Raw genomic sequence first — 20,942 nt, 5'->3', positions numbered from 1 at the left:
CATGGCGCTAAGCGTAAAAAGAGATAAAATATGATACGTCTAAGAACAATACAATCGCGCTTTCTGGCGCGTATCTTGAAGAATTTAATTCCCGATATCACGGAACGCGTGTTAATTTTGCCGTTGATTTACTTCGAGTGCGTGTGTCCCGCGTCAAAATTCAAGAGCTATATCGATGACGAGAAGGGATCTGCGCTGTCTAATTGCACCTAAACAACACGCGCAACGTGAGAAGACAACTCAAACGACCTCTAACTTGTTCTTGTGTGCACCACTCATATGTAATTCGTTGCAGCTGTGTCTTTGCCGTATACAGTTTGACGTATGTGACCGTAGCAGACGACGTCATTTTTCTGTTATGTATGTGAAAATTCGCACGACTTCACTTATTCGTGGAACTAAATTCTTCAGAAATACCTGCCATATGGAGAAATTTTATTATTCTTCGACATATCGTTATTCTTCTTTACAGTTAGCGCCACGCAAGGATTTCGGCACCATCCTTTCCTCCATGGCGGTAATTAAACGCGTAAACACCTATGCTCGGCGCAAAGTTTAAAGCTTCAGCGCGGTTCTAGTAGTGGCAAAATAGCTTCGAGTGTTTACTCTTTACTTCGAGCTATTTGAAATGAGGTGCTCCGTCACTGGAGGAGCTATTGGGATTTTCATTATCTTGAAAACATCCTTTGTTCCGTGCCCTCTTAGTGCACCAGCATTATCCAGGACAACAAAACAGTTGGAGAAAAACCCAGAATAGGACTTGAAGGAGCAAGACACAGGCCGCATGCTCAAGTGAGAAGGACAGGGCTTCAACTACGGAAAACAGTAAGTTCTATCTCGACTTATAACATTAGCCCGCATGATTCATCTTGGATGAGTAATGAAATGTTGTAGGAAGTGTCCGGAGTGGTGTTTCAACATCACGGTTCACCCGTGCGGATATTGACAACTATATGCTTGGTTTTGCCAAATTGGCGCCTAACATGATGCATAATGATGAGGCATAACCAATCGGCTGAGCATTCTTTTGTTGGCGTCACCATTCCGCAAGTCGGCTTCCTTCATGCAATGTCGTGTTGTTGTCAGATTAAGATTGTTCAGGTTCCGTTAGTGTTAGGTTATTCTAGTCAGAGGGTAGTGCAAGTTAGTTTTGTTTGCAACATGAGACAATTGATGTCCTAAGGCCGGAACGCATAGAAAGGACAAATACATACGAAGCCTGAAGTGCTTAAGAAATTAATGATGAAAGATGGAAGTCACTGAAAAGTTTAGCCAGCTGTAGGACTCGAAGCCACGGTAATCCTGAAGGTGCGGGTTCGAGCACTACAGCTGGATAACCTTTTCAGTGACTTCCATCTTTCACCATAACTTTGCAAATTGGTACAGCTCTAGGTTAGGTTCCTTTAGTTTAGGTAACTGAGTCTGTAGTTGGATAAGTCCAAGTTACCTTTATGCAGATAGTCCTCTGCCTTCCTGTGCACCTTCTGGACGGTGCCGGCTTAAGGTGCCCTCATATCATGGACAGTTCAACGGACTTCACTGCATAAACAATTGGGTCCATCCCGCAGATGCTATACGTCCACGTCATTTATCATGAACTTGAGTAAATTTGGCAAGTGCGTCACATTGATGGGGTAAAAGACAGACCTTTATGTGACAATTTTTTATTTCCGTTCGTAACAATTTGCATAACGAAACTTAATTTATGAGCCAATCACATCAGCAGGCGTCAAAAACCTGGAAAGGACAAATTCTGTTGACCGTGTGATTTCTAGGTGGCATAGTTTTTTTAAATTATGATTCAGTGAGACATTTTCTGGGACACCCTGTATGTGCTCTTTCTACTTGGATGGCCAAGTGGTACTTTGTCATATACTATAAATATATAAATTAATTAAGCGGGTCTTCACACACACACATTGAGAATTCTATTTACATAATCATTGTTATAAAATTGCCTTCCAGCTATGCAGATGTTGTATACTGCACAAACTGCCCATGGCTTCCTGGTGTGTAAGTGTTGGAAAGAGGGAAAATATTAACCTCGTTCACCACACTTTCCGCCTTGCAAATGTTACATCTTGAATCTGGAAAGTAGTTAAATACATGTATCATGTTTCTTCAAAAGGAAAAAGAAGTCTACGCAAGATTTCGTCAGGAACGTCTTTCAGGCACTTCTTCTGTCTGAACGTAGCTGACCCTCTAACAAACGGTGAGTCGGCGTTTTCATGAATACACTGTTCAGGGATTTCATCTTCTGTGAGCGTACGAAAACCGTTGCTGTATTTGTTTCACTCTTTTAATTTACGTGGGATGAGGACAGCACTCTGCATTAAAGAAGGGACAAGAGATTCTTCGGACTTCGAGTCATCAAGTGCGAGGCCCTTTGGAATCACAACTCCAAGACATGCAGTTCTCTCTGGAGTTCCGCAATCAGCCCATGAGAGTTAAATCGGAACCACCTGATGTTGCATGCCTGCCAGAAGAGGGCCAAGTACATCAACAGCACTGCAGCGAACATCCATCAGGAGGTGATGCTGATGGTAAAATCCTGGTAAATTATACAGTCAAGTGGGGAATGTTTGATAGATAGTGTCTGACTTTTTCGTGATAAGTGCCCGAAGCAAATTCATGAGGGAAAAAAAATGTCCACTATCATGGTTCCCACTGGTCCTTGAAACGCTTGAAACGCTAGGACTTCAAAATGCAATTTCGAAGGTTTGGGAAACCCTGAATTTTCCACAGTCCTTGAAAACCCTCGATTTTGCATCTTTTTCTTATTCTCATGGGGCTGGTAATGCAAATTCCACTTATCTTGCACTCTGCGGCTTATCTGATGACTTTTGTTTTCCTGGTACCATCCCCATACGCTGGTTTTAACGAAACGGCCAATAGTGTCTCTGGAACAGCACTGCCCTGCCGATGCACAAACAGTGCGTAACAGGGACGGGTCCACATTCGAATAAGCTTGGTCTTCCTGGTGCATTCCCCAAGGCATTAATGAAAGTGGTGACAGTGATTCGTGTCTTCTGGAAGACCACTGACCCATCAAGCCATGAAAAATGCCAAACACTTGCACAGTCCAATCTCGGTACAACTCTAGAGCTGACCTCCTTTGTTGTACACTATGCCGATCCTTGAGTATGAACCACAGGGTTTATGGCCTTCTCTATGGTCTCCTTCGTCGCACAATTCAGTCGTCTCGTATTGCCCGCGGCTTATCTGCCAGACAATTTTCAAAATGTTCCTAAAGACACGTCCTCCGGCTTATATGCCTGGAATTACGTTTAGTTCCTAAACCACAGGGGTTAGCACTCTTTACAATAGGTATCTAGCCCAACAGTTCAAACCAAATTAATTTGCACAAATGCTACCACTTAGAAGAAAAACACACTGAAAACAGAGCTGTCTGGAAGCAACGAGTGGGATCCCCAGAAGGCAAAGATTGGCGACATCCAATGAGACAGCAGGAGACTTGCACGCATCCCTATCGTGACTGTGCGCATTTGTGCAATCGTAGTGTTCCATGTACATGTGGCATGATGCGCACTGCTGCAGTTTTCGATACCGATCCACCCAAATGTAGCCCACAACAGTTCTCGCAATTTTTCTACTGACAGCAATTATCGTCCTGTCCTTCGGACAAGGACGCCAGTCCACTTTGCAACGCGCATTGTTTTTCACCTCAGCAAACTGCAAGTTCAGCCCACAGAGGGATAATGGCAAGAGACAGCACAGGCATAGCTTATCGCATCTGGCTTCTGCTGGGATCGTGTCTTCCCTCTCCCAATTTCAGGAACCGTCACTTTCTTTATTATCACTCTGTAGGGTGGGCTTGCGACCTCTTTTCATCGCACCAACAACGATAGCGCTCGAAAAGCCGTCGAGCGTGTTATGCTCTTGATGCCACGAAAAGCATTGTGTTCGGCTATTTGTTCTGAAGGAATAGCTCCTCAATATCCCTGTCAATTATCGTGAATTTGAGTAAATTGGGCACGCTTTTCACATTGGAGGGGTGAAAAAGTGACCTTTACTTGGCAAATTTCCGAGTTCGGTTCGCAAAAAACTACATAAAACTTACGTTACATGGCATTCGCATCACGAGGTGGCATAAACCTAGTAAGGACAAATGCCATTGAACGCATCACTGCTGTAAACTTTTAGACTTGCGTTTTGGCTTGGTGGAAAGCGATATAATGAGTATATAATGTCCTTCTATTGCACTCCACTGTCCATTTTTGCAAGTGAGTATGGACACTCCAGCTGTACATGTAGACGTCATACATCATTGTCTTTCATGACAACACCATTGGGCGTGCAAAACAGCCATGACTGGTGCACTAATATTATACACGTGCCACATCTCTGCGCTCTACAGTCGTAGCCGTTCTCGAGCTGGATGATGGCACACTGCTCCACGTACCGTCCGTAACTTACCGTAGTTTCACGCGTATACGCCGCACTGCATAGATAAGCCGCAGGACACGTTTTTAGGAAAGTTTCGAAAATTTTCTGGCAGATAAGCCGCGGGCAATACAGCTGATTTGTGCGACGAAGGAGACCATAGGGGAAGGCCATAGGCCCGTTGCGCTCAAGTTTGCGGAGTTTGCTCAGGTTTGTGCTCAAGCTTCGTTGTGGACCCGAGCAGGAGCAGTGACTGGTCGGCACAGCCAGGCAGCAAAGCATATGTATCGTGGTTAAATATGCCGCCTTTCAGATTGCCAATGCACGGCAAACCACAACACAGATCGGGCACACAGTATATTGTTGTGTCGTTCGCTACCGTAATAGATTCCATAACGTAAAAAAATAAGGTTTTATCGCTTCCTTGGAAACCCTTGGGAGACAGAAAGGCGGAAAGCGTTAATTGCGTCCGTACACCGTAAAAACGCCTCGAAGCTTCCGCTCTGCATTCCACCCGGAGATAATGTAGAGTTATACCCAAGCAAGTTGCGGTAGAAATTTACTTGGATATATCACAAATTCTGCCAAACAATTATTATGTACTTTCTAACGTAACGCATGCAGATTAGAGGGCAATATGAAAGGCTTACTGTGGGCATCGACTCCTGCCGGTTCTTCTTACTGCTATGTTCGAGGGGTCTTCGTGCAATGTGATGTTTACTTCGAAAAAAGCGATCACCTTACTTACTTATTACTTACTTACTTACTTATGTTCTCCAAGAGACCCACTATGAAGCTACACCCTGGCATTTTTGTTGGAATGCTATAACGGAACACCGTGCTTGTCCCTCTCATGACCTTTAGGAGATCAAATAGATTCTCCGTTTGCTCTCCCGTTACTACATTGTCGAAGATGCCGTTCAGAACATCTTTACAGTACCACTGTAAGGCTCCCCTCTGTTCAGACTCAAGGACCTGGACAAACTATGCCTGGGTACGTGTGAAAGATATCACCAGGCGGTTTTCTTTTTGCAGCGGGGAGAGATTTGGTTGATATACCTGTACAGGTAAACATTACATAAACAAGGAGAAATATATCAGATGCAAGCTGTTTATTACCAAGAGCAATAAAGCACACGGTACAATACTGGTTGATGAAACATATAAAATGCTGAAGAATTGCCATTAACAGAATAGCCAACGATCAACGATGCAGCCGGGTACAGCAGCATTTAGTAGAGAAAGATCATTGGCAAATGATCAACGATGCAACAGAGGTGACTGTAGCCTCATCAGCTCTAAAAATACAATATGAAAGGTCTGCACCCGAGCTCCTGTCTAAAGGAAAGCACACTGCCCACATTATACATATGTACTCGAAAATAAGTCGGCGATACCCTTTGTCAAGTCACGCCTGCGGCTTTGAGCTTGGCTTGCCCCTCTTTTGTGGCTGCCCGTACATGTCGTGTCTTCTTGCTTGTTCAGGTAGCAGCAGGCTGCTGCCGCGTGCTTACATTTTCCCCCAATTCCCGCTTTACAGGTACACGACGCAACATAAACTGTTCAACGGGCACTTGGACACCTGTGATGAAGAGGTACCAAAATCAAGTTAAATCAACTTTAAGTGCGCGTAAAATGTGAATTCAATATTTTTCTGATCAGGTATATCATTTTGATGTACAGTTAACAAATATTACGTACGATCACAACGACTCACCTCGAACAGGACGCTATAAACCACGCTGTCCTTCACTCCTTCCGAAATGCACTTCGCTTTAACGACGATTTCGTTTGCCGTCCGATGCTTCGCCGATGCCGAAAACATTGACTAGTAACTGGCCCAATCGTCAATGGCCTCCAGCTTTTCAAACCCACGCAGGATGCGTTGCTTGCTTGCGCCAGAGCGAAACCCGCGAAAACGAAACACTCTTGAGTACGGACCATTGTTTCGATTTGCTTCCACATGCGACGCTGTCGTCCGCTGATCGCCAGAGCCGTATATTAAAAGGGAGTCTGGCCATTAATGGGTCATGCCTATACCTGAAGCTCCACCCACTTTTTCAGCTTTGCGACCAATAGAGTTCTGAAATATGGGGCGCTATCAATCAACCTATCCTCACTATTTGTCCCCATATCCAACATGGGCAGCGCCATTTTGGGTGGCAAGTGGATTGGATGGGATTGAAATGGATACCTCACGCAATCTGCAAAACTAGTGGATTTTTGGTGCAGATTTGATGTGTGCCACCTAGGGAGCGTAAGGCACATCGGGAACTGTCGTCTGCATCCGTCGTTGTACCACTGCCGGCAGAACCACCTGCTGGGACAGATTCTGTCGTCGGTATGTTTTTTAATCAAATCTACATGAGTAGTTTGAATATAAAAGGCAAGAGTGTTTATATCCATGAAATCCAGCAATTAAATATAAAGTTGTACAGCACAGCGCCGTTTTTGTTATGGTTTCGTTGTGATCGCCGTGTTCACTAGGCCCAACACGTCGACAAAACGTATTATTTTCAGTTAGATATCAGTGGATGAGCATTAGATGAAACTGATTTCTGAGAAACTTATATTAGGATGTACATTTGCAGTGTAAAATCAGGTTAATCTGAAAATTTTTGTCACGAAATCCCCGCTTCACTGTGTTTGTTTTCGTTGCCATTTTGGGTGGCAGTATGGTGTCATGGTGACCCCCTTGGTAAAAAGCAAACCAATCAGAGGAGCGAAACTGTGATTGACAGGACGAGCCTCTTTTTGTGACTCCTCCCAATGGCCAGACTCCCTTTTAATATGCGGCTCCGCTGATCGCAACGCCGCCTGTCCGAGGGCTACAGGCCCATGAACACTGTGGTCCATAGTGTACAACAAAGGAGGTCAGCTCTAGAATTCTACCAAGATCGGATTGCGCACTCGTTGGGCGTTTTTCATGGCTTGATGGGTCAGTGGTCTTCCAGAAAACGTGAATCACTGTCACCACTTTAGTTAAAGCTACTTGGGGGAATGCACCAGGAAGACCAATCTGTTCGAATGTGGACCCATCCCTCTTACGCACTGTTCGTGCATCAGCAGGGCAGTGCTGTTCCAGAGACATTGTTGACCCCTTTCGTTAAAAATGGCATATGGGGAAAATACCAGGAAATACCAGCCGCACCAGTGGATAAGCCGTAGAGCGCCCCTGAGAAAAAGAAAAAAAAGATTGCGTATAAGCCGTGGCTAATACGCGTGAAAGTACGGCACTGCTTTTGTGTTCTGAATATCGAGGTTCTTACGGTAAATGTGATGCAGCAGGCCGCATGCAAGCAACACCGTAGAGTGTGCTACAAGCCCCAGGAAAAGTGCCCACTCCTCCCACTAGGGGATTCGCTTGTGGTGACCCCTATAGGTGCTGTATGGGGTGTAGGCCCTTCACAAACCCAAATCCTTTCACCCAACAACACTTTCCCACACTTCAACTCATGCAGCATTGGCTGTGGCGGCTGCCCGACTTTTCGTTACTGGTGACGGCGCACACCTCAAGGTGCCATACAGTTAAACTAGGTTCAGTAAAAGTATGGAGGTGGTCGTCATGTGACTCAAAGCCTTGCAATGTGGCTTACTTCTCTCCCTTTTTGTTTTACTTCAGGAGTGACAGCTGACACACGTCACATCAAAGAAGAACCTCGAGAGGAACCTTCAAATGAAGATCCAATCATGGAAGTCAAAACGGAGCCTTACAACATTGCAGTCTCGACAGGACAGGACCAGATGGGACACAGCTGTGACTCAGCGTCGGAAGGTAACTACATAATGGTCAAGCACATTTAGTCAACACCGAACTTAATAGCGTGACAAAAAAGAGGGATACAACAGTAATGCATTTTAGTTTTCCGACAGACAGGTATCAGCTTTCATGCACGTGTTCTGTTCAATGTAAGATTCTCAAAGTTATGGAAAATAGACGCGGAGATTCCTTATGAAATTTGACGTTACTGTTGCGTCTCAATATAAGTAGAGCCTGAAGTATTCGGGAAATATTTTTTCTAAATTCGGGGGGTAAAAATCAGGTAAATAAATGTGTGCACTAAATTCGTGTAAATTTGGGTAAAAAAAAACTTCCAGTACACAAAATTTGGGGAGAAATCAGGCTCAGTTACTCAAAGTAACTGTAGCGGCTTGGTACTAATGCTGATGTAACTGCATTTGCTGCCAAACGATTAAGTTATTGCATTCCTACAGACGTCTTAGTGAAGGCAATTTCCCGGGTAAAAATCTGGTTTCACCCTAAAGCGCCAACCTTCAATTCGGGGTGCAAATTCGGGGAAGAATCGGGTAAAACCCTAAAACTTCAGGCTCTAAATATGAGGAAATAGATAATGGCCAAGTTGCATTTTTTGTGCTCGTGCGGCTCCACTGTAATAGTTGTCTTCCGTGTGTTTCGCCTCTTTTTCTTAGTTACGCGACTGTTAGGAATTCCTCTTATTAATTAGGTATTCTGCGTAAAAATCTGAGCTTTGAAAACTGTGGTTGATTCCGAAGCCATTCCAGAGGTGTTCAACCATGTGAGTTCCTCTTCCGGATTTTGTGAGGCTTTTGAAAAATCCGCATTTAAAAAGGGATTTCATTTGGCGTGCTGAAAATGAATCCAGATTAAAAGTGATTTCAGTTACTCGAATAAATTTAAATCTGGACTCAACTTGGTTTAAATCCATTTTGTATCCCGAAATTCCTCACACTGTACGGAGGTGCTCGTCACGTGATTCAAAGCCTTGCAATGTAGCTTACTTTAATAATGTTTTGCTTCAATAATGTTTTACATTCAGGAATGACAGCTGGGATGCGTGACATTAAAGAAGAACCGCAAGAGGAATCTTCAAGTGAACATCCAATCCTAGAAGCCAAAACGGAGCCTTATAACGTTGAAGTATTGACTGGACATTACCAAATGGGACACAACTGTCGATCAACATCAGAAGGTAAATACAAAATGTGCCATTCCCAGCCTGTGGTGGTGGTGGCAGTGAAAGGGGTTGCCATTGTCGGCCTCAAGCAGCTGGGCAACGTCACGACTGACGCCCGGGGAAGTGTGCGTCCTGGGCCGACTTCTAAGGGAACTGTGCCAACATATGTCTGAAAGCGTCTGAGGAAGACCCAGGAAAGACCCCAGGCAGCACAGCCGGCACCAGGATTCGAACTTGGGTACCGTATAAACCGGACTATAGGTCGACCCCCCTTTTCTAACCACGAAGTAAGGGAAGAAAACTGTCTTCCACGACACACGAAGCGATTGAGCGATGCAGACACACAGAAAAAAAAACAAAGAAAACGGAAACGATTTCTTACACAAGTGTTGATTGATTGATTTTAGTTAGTTGAAATCTGGCTCCTGGTCGGACTCGGACGTCACGGATTCCGGTTCTCCGACTCTGACGTCGATGATTTTCGATCACTTCTCCACAACACGTCGTCCTCTGTCGTACCGTCCAACGAGTTGCTTACGCAGCACTTCTTAAAACTTCGCACCACCGTTTCCTCGGGAAGCGCTCTCCACGCAGCAGACACCCACTCGCAGACCGTTTACAGTGACGGCGGCCGTCACTGTCACTTTGGGATTATCCTGGGCCATCAATTCATTGTATAACTCGCTGACGCGGTCCTTGAAGGGTTTGTTGAGAACAACATCGAGTGGCTGAAGAACAGATGTCATTCCTCCTGGAATTACCACAAGGTCGCTCTTCACTTCGCGCACTGCGTTTTTCACACGGCCTGTACGATATCCCCTAAAGGAGTCAAGAACCAGCATATTACGGCGCTGCAACAGGGTACCTAGCTGTCTATTCCACACCAGACGAATACCACTCTAGCATCAACTGGTCGTCCACGTAGCCCTTGCTGTGGACACGCACTATAACGTCCCGAGGAAACTTCTCTTTGGGAAGATTCTTCATTTTGAAGATGATGAAGGGCGGCAGTTTGCGTCCGTCCGCTGTGCACGAAAACATGACCGTGAAACGTGATTGTTCGTTTCCGGTTGACAGCACCTTCACCTCCTTTGCCTCTTTGCACGTAACTGTTGACTGAGATGGCATGTCAAACCAAACAGGTGTCTCACCAGCATTGCCAATCTGTCCCAACATAAAAACCACGTGTCCTGCGAAGATTGATAACATGGTGCTGGAAGTTTACTAGTTTATACTCGTACTCCTCTTCCGGCAATTTTTGGCATACAGATGTCCTGCGCCGTCAGTCCTTTTTGCCTCATGAAAAGCATCACCCACGAAGGGCTCCCAATGAATCGTGACCTATCCAGGCCTGCAGCGCGGGCAAGCTCAACGGCTTTTGTCCGGATCATATCGCAGGTCACGGGAAGCAAGCGTTGACGAAGTTCATGGACGAAAGCGGCGAGGTCGTCTTCAATCTGCGGATGCAGTGGCGCACGACCGCGGAACGCTTTCTTCTTCGAATTGCATGCGCCCAGTGCAGACTTCTGCTGTCTCCAATAATGGACGCACTTCTCGGACACTCCGAATCGACGTTGAGCGCACATATTGCCATGCTCTTCGGCAAATGCAATCACGTCGAGTTTAAAACGTGCGGTTAATCTGCCTTTGCATGATAAAGAGCTGAAAACTATGGAAGACGAAAGCAAAAATGGCAAGGCACTCTGCGATCACGTGGAAATGATGTGTGCACGGTGGCCCTCTTCCGCCTCTCCTTCCGCTTGCGTTGACCATGTGACAGCGCATGTGTTGCCAGACGGAGCCTTGTTTTCGCCTACCGACCGGTATATAAGACGGGGTCAGATTTTCGTGACCTGTTTTTTTTTTTTTTTTTAGAAATATCTCGACCTATAGTCCGGTTTATATGGATACCTCCCAGTCTAGACGTGATTCCCAGCCGGTGCCGTGTATGCTAGAGGGACTCTGGGCATTAATGGGACCTGCCTATACCTGAGGCTCCACCCACTGTTAGAGTTCCTTGGCCAATCGCAAACCAAAATACAGTAATCCCTCGTTACAACGAAGTCGCTTTATTCCAATTAATCGCTTTATTCAAAGTTCCCCTGTGTCCCGTATAAAGCGCGTGCAGTTTTAACCGGATTATTCGAAGGATACTGTAGCCGGACTCCCCATTTTACGAAGCGCGAGCCGGCCCGTATGCCCCCAGCTCCCGCAGGACTCGCGGAGGAGTGGAGACGCTGGGCAGCTTTCTCCGCGACCGTTCTTTCCCTCGTAGAGAAGAGGCGAAAGTTTCACACCCTCTCTTCTTTTTTGCACGGAAAGGGTAGCACGCGCGTTCCTCCACTGTTTCCACTTCACTCGATCGGCGTCTTGGTCTCCGCGCAGTTCCCGCGTTTGCCAGTGGCTCCGCCGAAGATCCTATGGAAGTGTAAGTCGCGCTAAGAAGTTGAAAAGGCTACTATGCCTTTCGTGGAAGGAGCTGGCGGCAGCGAAGATCGCAAATTGCTTCGCACACGCCGGATTTTCTAGGGGTCGTGTGCACCATGAACAAGAGCACGTCCCAGACATTGAGGAGTGCGACGATCTCTACAGGTGAGTGCATGAGCTCGTCGGACATCAGGCGGACTACGACTTCTCTTCGCTTGCACCTGAAGATGCAGACGTACCCGTCGTCTGCCCCACCAGGGACGAGGATATTGTGGACACTGTGATAGGACGCCGATGCGAAAGTGACGATAGTTTGGATGATGAGCCCCGGGAAGTTGCCCAACGCGGGACATGCTCCGTTTGATCCGCAATAAAATTGGGTGCGGCGGTGGTGACGACGGCCTCATGCCGTCGTCACCTGTGCTCAACAAGGCCGTGCGTCAGACGCAGCTCGCCTCTTTTTTTTTTTTTTTGTAATGATATAAAAGTGCTACCATGCTGATAACTTCCCAAGGTACAGTAATCCCTCGTTATAACGAAGTCGTCGGTACCGAAAAAAAAATCGTTTTAAGCGGTATTTCGATAAATGCGGGAACGGCTAAAAATGCTGCCAGTGGTGCCCGAACTGTGCGCAAACAACGGTATCCCAAAAGACACACACCTCGGGAAGTTATCAGCATGGTAGCATTTTTATTTCATATCCTTTGATACTTTTATATCCCGTGTCTCAGCCATCGTTGGAACTTCCCGGGCCTCATCATCCGAACTATAGACCAGTTTCCGCGCGTGACGTCGCATGGCCGGTGTCAGCAAAACAAATTAATAGAGAGTCCGGGGCAATGAGATTAATTTGACACAGTTTGCCAGAAATTACAATTCGACAACACTTGAATCAATCTGCAATTACATACGGCAATCGGGAGTTCGCGTTCGTGTGGTTGCCCACACAACAATGGCGTCTTTTGTTTGTAAACGGAAAGAGGCCTATCGTCACTCTCGCGTCGGCGTCCTATCACAGTGTCCACAATGTCCTCGTCCGTGGTAGTACAGACGACGGGGACATCCGCATCTTCAAGTGCAGAGAAGTTGTCGTTCGTCTCCTGTCTGACGAGCTCATGCACTCGCCTGTAGACTTCGTCGCAGTCCTCTGTCTGGGACGTGCTCTTGTTCATCGTGCACACGACCCCTGGAAAATCCGACGTGCGCGACGCAATTTGCGATCTTAGCTGCCGCTAGCTTCTACCACGAAAGGCATAGTAGCTTTTTCAACTTCTCTAATTAGCGCGTCTTTTTGCTTGAGCATAATACTCTTCGGTGGAGTCATTGGAAAATGGGGGAACCGCGCAGAGAGCAAGACGTCGATCGAGCAAAGTGGAACGCGCGTGCTACCCTTTCCGTGCAGAATAGAGGAGACTGTGTGAAACTTTCGCCTCTTTTCTACGAGGGAAAGAACGCTTGCAGAGAATGCTGCCCAGCCCAGCGTCTCAACTGCTCCGCGAGCCCGCGACTAAGTTCGTGCGGGCATACGGGCCAGCTTGCGCTTCGTAACCTGTGGAGTCGGACGGAAGTATGCTTCGAATAATCTGGTTAAAACTGCATGCGTTCTATACGGGACATAGGGGAACTTCCAATAAAGCGATAATTCGAATAAAGCGACTTAGCTGTAATGAGGGATTATTGTATGTGTCTTTTGGGGTACAGTTGTTTGCGCGCTGTTCGGGCAGCATTTTTAGCCGTTCCCACATTTATCGAAGTACTGCTTATAACGAATTTTTTTCCGGTCCCGACGACTTCGTTAGAACCGGGGATTACTGTACAGCTCGCTATTAATCCTGGGCTATCCAAGCTATATATTTTACCTGTATTCGCTCGATGCCGACATTTTCGTGAAACTGGATTGGGTTAGAATTGGATAGGACATACCCTGACGACCCTACTAATGTAATGAATTTTGCGTCCACCTTTAACGCCGTTGTCTGGATGGAGAGGGGCATGTCACGAAGACGCAGGACAGCAGAAGTGATTGGCTGGCAGAACAGACTGCTTGAACGGACTGCCGGTGTTACGTGTATTTTAATAACAAAACATAGCAAGGTTGAATCAAGAATGGAGAAAGGTGCGTGAATGAGTAAAAGTATGTCATAAAATGCAAATTTTTTTGTCATCCGCCGCGTTTTTCTTGCTATATGCTTGCGATCGCTGTCGTTACTAGGCATAACAAGGATGACGGAACGTATTATTTTCAGGTAGACACCGACACTGGAGCGCAGTTTAAAGTTGATTTGCACGATAATTGCAAAAAGAGTGTACAATTACAGAATGAAATTGAAGTAATTTGTGAAAAAAAATTGTCACGAAATCCTCGCTTCACTGTTCCAAGCCACACCGCCATTTTCGGGAAAATTTTTGGTGTCGTGGTGGCCCGCATAGGAAAGAGGAGCCAATGAATAACGCTCAGTGTGATCGACAGGTCGAGCCTCTCTTTCAGGCTCCTCCTAATGGCCAGACTTCCTTTGGCATATGTGGTGCTGTTCCCAACAGCGGTCACACCCGTAGATCATCCGCTATAAAACGAGCATTGTGGCGTTCTGACTGCCACGAATGTACATTTACGTATCATTTGCGCAGCTTTTGTCTGTGGATCTCGTGTACCTGAAGTGGGCATTCGGGAGTGAGGAGGGAATTGCAGGGGAAAGCGTTACGTAGCATTCTGTAAATTAGGCTGCATTTGTGCATGCTGAATGAAAGAATGTCAGCTGGCGTAAGCATTGGTCATATACAGATTTGCAGGATTGGCACAGACTTCGTGTCATTATGAAAGTCAAAGAAACAGTTGTAGGTAGTGCTTTATTTGTACACTGATTATAGTTCCCCTTGCCATCAATCGCCTAGTTCTCTGACTGTAATACCTCCTTTAAAGTTTAACATTTTGCTTGTTTTATTACATCATTCGAACACAGTCCACTCTCAGGACCTTGCATGAATGAGGCTTGTCAAAAAGCACACGCTGTGGTTTCTTTGCGTTTGTGTGAAATGCACTGTCTCTCGAATTTACTGAGGATGAGTGTTGCAAGCATCTCAGAATGAAGGATCTCTTCCACATTGGAAAAGGTTGTACACTTTTGGGAGCGCAAAACCAACTGAAAAAAAGATAATCCTTGTTATTCAAAATCTGCTTACAAGCCCACAAGTCACTCCTGGCCAGAGTGTCTAAGCAAAAGGTGTTTTGGTTCAAAGAAAATAGTTCGGTTCCTGTTGTTCTCCCGAGTAAAAACAAATAACTGCTTGAAACCGGTTCAGCACAGTTCAGTTCCACGTGGTGTAGGGTGAATTGATTGTAGCAAAAATAATCCCCTATACTATAATAATAATAATGTTTTATTGGTGTAGCATGGTGGAATGTTTAGCACAAGATACAAGATCATTAATTAAAATATTAAACAGTAGAGGTCCGAGGTTTGACCCTTGGGGTACACCAGATGTCGACACATAGGTATCAGAGTGGGATCCGGACACACACACACAGAGTATAAGCGATGCCGTAAGTACGAGGCAAAGAAACATACAAGAGAGTCAGAAACACCATATAAACCAAGCTTACGAAGGAGCAGATCATGATTCATTAAATCAAATGCTTTCGAGACGTCAAAATAGATTACACCCATTTGACCACGAGAAAGAACCGCTGGGGAACAGACTGACATGAATGATACAAGATTTGTGACTGTTGATCTCCCAGGCATAAAGCCATGCTGACTGTCTGCAATTTTGCGCTTAAAGAACGAGGACAGATTAATATAAATAATGTGTTCAAAGACTTTGGAGCGGGCGCATAAAATGCTTATAGGTCTATAATTAGTAACAATGTTATGGCTGCCCGATTTATGGACAGGAATGACCCGGGAAGACTTCAACGGTTGTGGAAAAGTATTTCGTTTAAGAGAAAGATTAAATATGGATACGAGCACAGGCGAAACGATGTCACGATATACTTTAAGGAAAATAGCGGGGATACCGTCTGGTCCCGGTGTCGTTGTGGGCCTTAGTTTACGAATTGAATTGTGGACATCATTCTCAGTAACAACAAACAAGGACAGATGAGCACCGTGCATTTGCGTAAAAGAAAAGGCAGAATTCGTGCTGGCCGAGTCATCAAACACAGGTGAAAAGTGCGATGCAAAGATATTTGCTACGACAGGCGGATTGCGTTGCATTACATTACCGACAGAGAGTACAGCCTTTAGGTATCGAAACAATACAAAGAATTACGAAAAATTTCAGCTAAATGGAATGAAGGACAATGATGCGACTGTCTGGAATCGAGCTTTGTGCTTTCCGCCTGAAAGTATGATGCTTTACCTCACAGCAAATACTGGAAGGGCAGGGGAGGAGCCGCTTTGATCTTACGGCCTCAATAGTGCACAACGAGGATTATTCGTTGAGTCAGACGTGAACAGCCTGACTGCAAACGCGGCACCATCAAGTTTTTCCAAAAATCGTCAATGAGAGATGCGCCTGTACTGCTATGCCCCTTAATTTCCGATTTCCAAAATTTCAGAAGCAAGAGAAAGCACTGGTTTGCTCCACGTAAAAGACCAGCACACAAGCATCTGTGATCAACGCTCCTCAGGATGCACTTCTTCAAAGGCACAGTTGAAAATCAACACAATGACCGTTGAGCCACAGCTCGACAACGCTCTTCTAGACACTACGAAGGGTCGGCCCTCAGAGCGACTTTCAGAAAAGAGCAAGCCATGTGCACCTCCATACGCATTGAAAGACAGCCTGAAACAGCACATGTTTGCACAGTGTCACAGTGAGTCAGAAATGTGTCCCATTACTTCTCCACCGGATGATCAAATGGGAGAGGAGGGTCTTACGTACAACATCTGTCCCCCTGGATTCTCACAGTCTGGGAGTGACGAGAGCCACACGTCAAAGCGTACTGATGAGAAGTCACGCATGTCTGCTCACACGCGAACACATGTGGGCGAGAAGCTGCACAAGGGGGGCCTCTGCGCTGTGAAGATCAGCCAGATTGCACACCTGCAGCTTCACAAGCGAGCACACATGGGCAAGAAGCCATACAAGTGTGATGCCTGCCTCGTAGAGTTCAGCCGGCGAGATCACCTACAGCAGCACAAGCGAACACACACGGGCGAGAAGCCATACAAGTGCAATGTCTGCTCCGCGGAGTTCAGCCAGAGTGGGACTCTACAGGATCACAAACGCATGCACACTGGCGAAAAGCCATACAAGTGTGATGCCTGCCTCGTAGCGTTCAGCCGGCGAGATCACCTACAGCAGCACAAGCGAACACACACGGGCGAGAAGCCATACAAGTGCGATGTCTGCTCTGCGGAGTTCAGTCAGAGAGGGAACCTACTGCAACACAAGAGGATACACACGGGCGAGAAGCCATACAAGTGCGATGTCTGCTCAGCGGAGTTCAGCCAGAGTGGGACTCTACAGGATCACAAACGCACGCACACTGGCGAAAAGCCATACAAGTGCGATGTCTGCCCTGCGGAGTTCAGTCAGAGAGGGAACCTACTGCAACACAAGAGGATACACACGGGCGAGAAGCCATACAAGTGCGATGTCTGCCCTGCAAAGTTCGGTCATAGAGGGCACCTACAAAAGCACAAGCGGACACACACGGGCGAGAAGCCATACAAGTGCAATGTCTGCCCTGCGGAGTTCAGTCAGAATGGTCACCTACAGTGTCACACGCGAACACACACGGGCGAGAAGCCATACAAATGTGATGTCTGCTCTGCGGAGTTCATCCGGAGTGGGAGTCTACAGGATCACAAACGCACACACACTGGCGAAAAGCCATGCAAGTGCGATGTCTGCCCTGCAGAGTTCAGTCACAGAGGGAACCTACTGCAGCACAAGAGGATACACACGGGCGAGAAGCCATACAAGTGTGATGTCTGCCCTGCGAAGTTCAGTCATAGAGGGCATCTACTGCAGCACAAGAGGATACACACGGGTGAGAAGCCATACAAGTGCGATGCCTGCCCTGCGAAGTTCAGTCATAAAGGGCATCTACAAAGGCACAAGCGTACACACACGAGTGAGAGGCCATACAAGTACGATGTTGGCTCTGCGGAGTTCAGCCAGAGTGGGACTCTACAGGATCACAAATGCAAGCACACTGGTTAAAAGCTATGCAAGTGCAACGTCTGCCCTGCGGAGTTCAGCCGGAGTGGTCAGCTAGAGCAGCACAAGTCAACAGAACACATACGGGTGAGAAGCCATACAAGTGCGATGTCTGCCCTGCCGAGTTCAGTCAAAGCGGAACCCTACAAAACCATAAGCGGACACACACGGGCAAGAAGCCATTTAAGTGCGATGCCTGAACTGCGGAGCTGAGCAAGAGCAGGAACCTACAAACGCATATGCGGTCAAAAAGCCATACACTAGTGCTTTGTCTACCGTGCAGAGTTCATCCAGAATACGAATCTGCACAATCATAAGTGGACACACATGGGCGAGAAGCAGTACATGTGTGACTTCTCTCCTGCAGGGTTCACTCGCAGCATGAATTGCAGTGTCACAAGCAGACACATACAGCTGAGGACCCCGACAAATGTGATATGTGTCCTGTAGAATTCAGCCTTAGCGCGGGCCTGGGGCATCACAAGTATAGGTGCAGACAGGTGCGCAGCCATACAGAAGCGTTCTCTGCTCTGTAAACTTGAGGCAGAGCGCAAACCTGCAATGTTACAAGTGGTCGTACATAGGCGTGAAGCATTACAAATGCAAACTCTGTCCTCCACAGTTCAGCCACAGGATGAGCAAACTCCAGCTGGAGAACAAGATAGCTGCTGGCTGAGCACGAGCTAGTTCAGCCAGAGCAGGAACCTGTGGCTTCACACGTAGCCACGAGACACTTGGTATTAAGACTGTGCAAGTACAGAGACCACATACTTCTACACATGAAAAAGTCTGTCCAAGTGTCAAATCTGTTATGTCACATGTCATCAACCCGGAGACCTGATGGTAAAGCACAGAGAACAAAGAGTGTACAGATTCTGTCTGTGTCCCATCACGTTTTATTTCTGTTGGATGGTTTGGAACTTGCATGCATGGGCAGCCTGAGGTTCAAAAAGTGGTGGATTGGAACTGGATTGGTTGGTGATGCGTGTGAAATGTTAGGAAACCCATTACTGGGGAGAGAAACAAACATGTTAAAGACCTCCTCACACAGGCTCTGAACTGCCGACTAAGGTTCATTTCCATGAGCAACATGCTCTGATATTCTTCCCTCCTTTTTTATTCCTCTTGTCACGAACGCTTATCTTCTTTATGGGTGACTAATGACGGGCCAGGGGAACATGGACAAGAGAGGAAAGGGAAACGCAAGCACTTGTGCCATCTTGCATATCTTGTCCATGCTCCTTTGGTGCTTCATTAGTCAACCAGGGATAGTCACCAAGTAGCCCAACTCTCTACCATTATGCTTATCTTCTTCAATTGTTTTGCGGGTACCTAGCAATGAACAACGAACATAGATCCATACTGTGCAGTTGCCAGGTGACAACTGCGAAGCGTTATTGAAGTCCTGGCTGACGAAAACGGTGCGCCGTGTCGGTATGCGTTACAGAACTGGGGTGATGGACCGGAACAAGTCATGGGGCTTGTCAATGTATGTGCTGTGGGATTGATAGGGTTCGGCAGGGCTGGGTGTGAGAAAATCACCTGGGAGGAGTCGGAGTGGAGAGCCATACACGAACTCAGCGGAACTGCAGCTAACGTCTTTCTTGATGGCGGCTCTGATGCCCAGCAGTGCGAAGGGAAGGTGTTGGATCCAGTGTGCAGGGTCAGCACGGGCAGTGAGTGCCACCTCCAGCTGACGGTGTAGTCGTTCGACTAGCCCATTCGCCGCAGGGTGGGGCAGTTGTTTGGATGTGGCGAGTTCCGAGCAGGTGCGTAAGATCCGTGAAGAGAGAGCACCTGCGGTCGGAAGTTACCGAAGGTTACACATTTTGATCCCGTCGTAAAAATAGAAAATGACGTTCCTAGCGCTCCAAACGTTGCTGACGGATAGTCATTCGCACCAAGTTTTGACTGTATTTTTTTCAAATGCTCTCGCTTTGTGGAAAAGACGTTAGAAACAAAGCAAATTCTAACTCCACGCATTTCCAGTGGACTATACTGCCTGCAAACCCCCTTTTTTTTTCCTTCTGTCTGCTTCTCATTCACATCACCATGTAGACGTTGCATCTGGTCCATCTGGTTGTTGGTTGTTCCACAGGTTCTGGTTTTGCTTCATTTCCTGGGAGCACAACCGATAGGTGGTGATCAGTGCCATGTATGCCAAAGAGAGTCTGGCCACTAATGGGACCTGCCTATACCTGAGGCTCCACCCACTTTTTGAGGTATCTAGCCAGTCACAGGTCGAAATGCAATTCCCTGTTATTACATCCATCCTGTACATACGCTTCACCCTTATTTACTGGGTGCCACCATTCTGGAGAAACTTGATGGGTTTTGATTGAAAGGGATATCCCTGGTGACAGATAAAAACGACGGATTTTGCGTCCACTTTTATCAACGCCATCTGCACGGAGAGAGGCATGTTGGGAAGACTCAGAATTGCAGAAATGGTTGCTGGCAGAAGTGATTGGCCAGGAGAGCGGCACAACCGCTTCTTCGTAGCAGGCGACTGCGGGTGTGAGGTTTTAAATCACGTAATGTAAGTAGATGGAATCAAACATGAGCAAAGATGTATGTATAAATAAAATGCAATTATATAATGCCAAATCCTACGTATAAGGGTGGTCCTTCTTTCTATTTTCTTGGTATATCATGGTCTTAACTAAGCCTAACGTTAGAGACAAAACATCTCATTTTCGTGTACATAGTGATGGCAGAGCGAAAGTTGAGGCTGATTTTGCAGATGTGTACATGAGGATACTCACAGGACGAGATTAAAGCAGTCTGTGAAAATTTTTCATCACAAAATCATCGCTTCGTTGTTCTAAGCACCATCCTCCATCTTGGAGAAAATTTGGTGTCATGGCAGCTCTCATGGAAAACGGTAACCAGTGAAATGCGTCTAATTGACAGGTCGAGCCTCTTTTTTGGGCTTCTCCTAATGGCCAGACTCCCTTTGGCGTACACGGCACGGTGATATGAACATGAAATAGACAAAGGAAAAAA

General features: G+C 46.6%; 1 protein-coding gene and 1 long non-coding RNA gene across 10 annotated transcripts; one reads left to right on the top strand and one right to left on the bottom strand.

Annotated features, from left to right (window-relative positions):
• Positions 1 to 521: 521 nt before the first annotated feature.
• Positions 522 to 20,235, top strand: LOC135378990 (zinc finger protein OZF-like). Of its 9 annotated transcripts, none has more exons than XM_064612208.1 (8): positions 522 to 825; positions 1,458 to 1,555; positions 1,966 to 2,013; positions 2,129 to 2,212; positions 2,324 to 2,543; positions 8,027 to 8,179; positions 9,213 to 9,356; positions 16,327 to 20,235. In XM_064612208.1, the coding sequence occupies exons 5-8, from the start codon at positions 2,408 to 2,410 to the stop codon at positions 17,937 to 17,939; spliced, it is 2,046 nt and encodes a 681-aa protein (XP_064468278.1). In that variant the 5' UTR covers positions 522 to 825; positions 1,458 to 1,555; positions 1,966 to 2,013; positions 2,129 to 2,212; positions 2,324 to 2,407; the 3' UTR covers positions 17,940 to 20,235. The 9 variants fall into 9 exon arrangements, with proteins under 9 accessions (XP_064468278.1, XP_064468277.1, XP_064468273.1 ...); XM_064612207.1 differs by having other exon boundaries at positions 1,458 to 1,603; XM_064612203.1 differs by having other exon boundaries at positions 1,458 to 1,634.
• Positions 14,599 to 19,985, bottom strand: LOC135378991 (uncharacterized). The gene is made up of 2 exons (XR_010418658.1): positions 19,479 to 19,985; positions 14,599 to 14,908 (listed from the first exon to the last, which is right to left on the bottom strand). It is a non-coding gene; the product is annotated as an uncharacterized LOC135378991 (long non-coding RNA).
• Positions 20,236 to 20,942: the final 707 nt, after the last annotated feature.

Source organism: Ornithodoros turicata, chromosome 1 (assembly GCF_037126465.1).
Source record: "Ornithodoros turicata isolate Travis chromosome 1, ASM3712646v1, whole genome shotgun sequence".
Lineage (NCBI taxonomy): Eukaryota > Metazoa > Arthropoda > Arachnida > Ixodida > Argasidae > Ornithodoros > Ornithodoros turicata.
The sequence above is the reverse complement of the archived record's forward strand: the minus strand, read 5'-3'. Positions and strand labels throughout refer to the sequence as shown.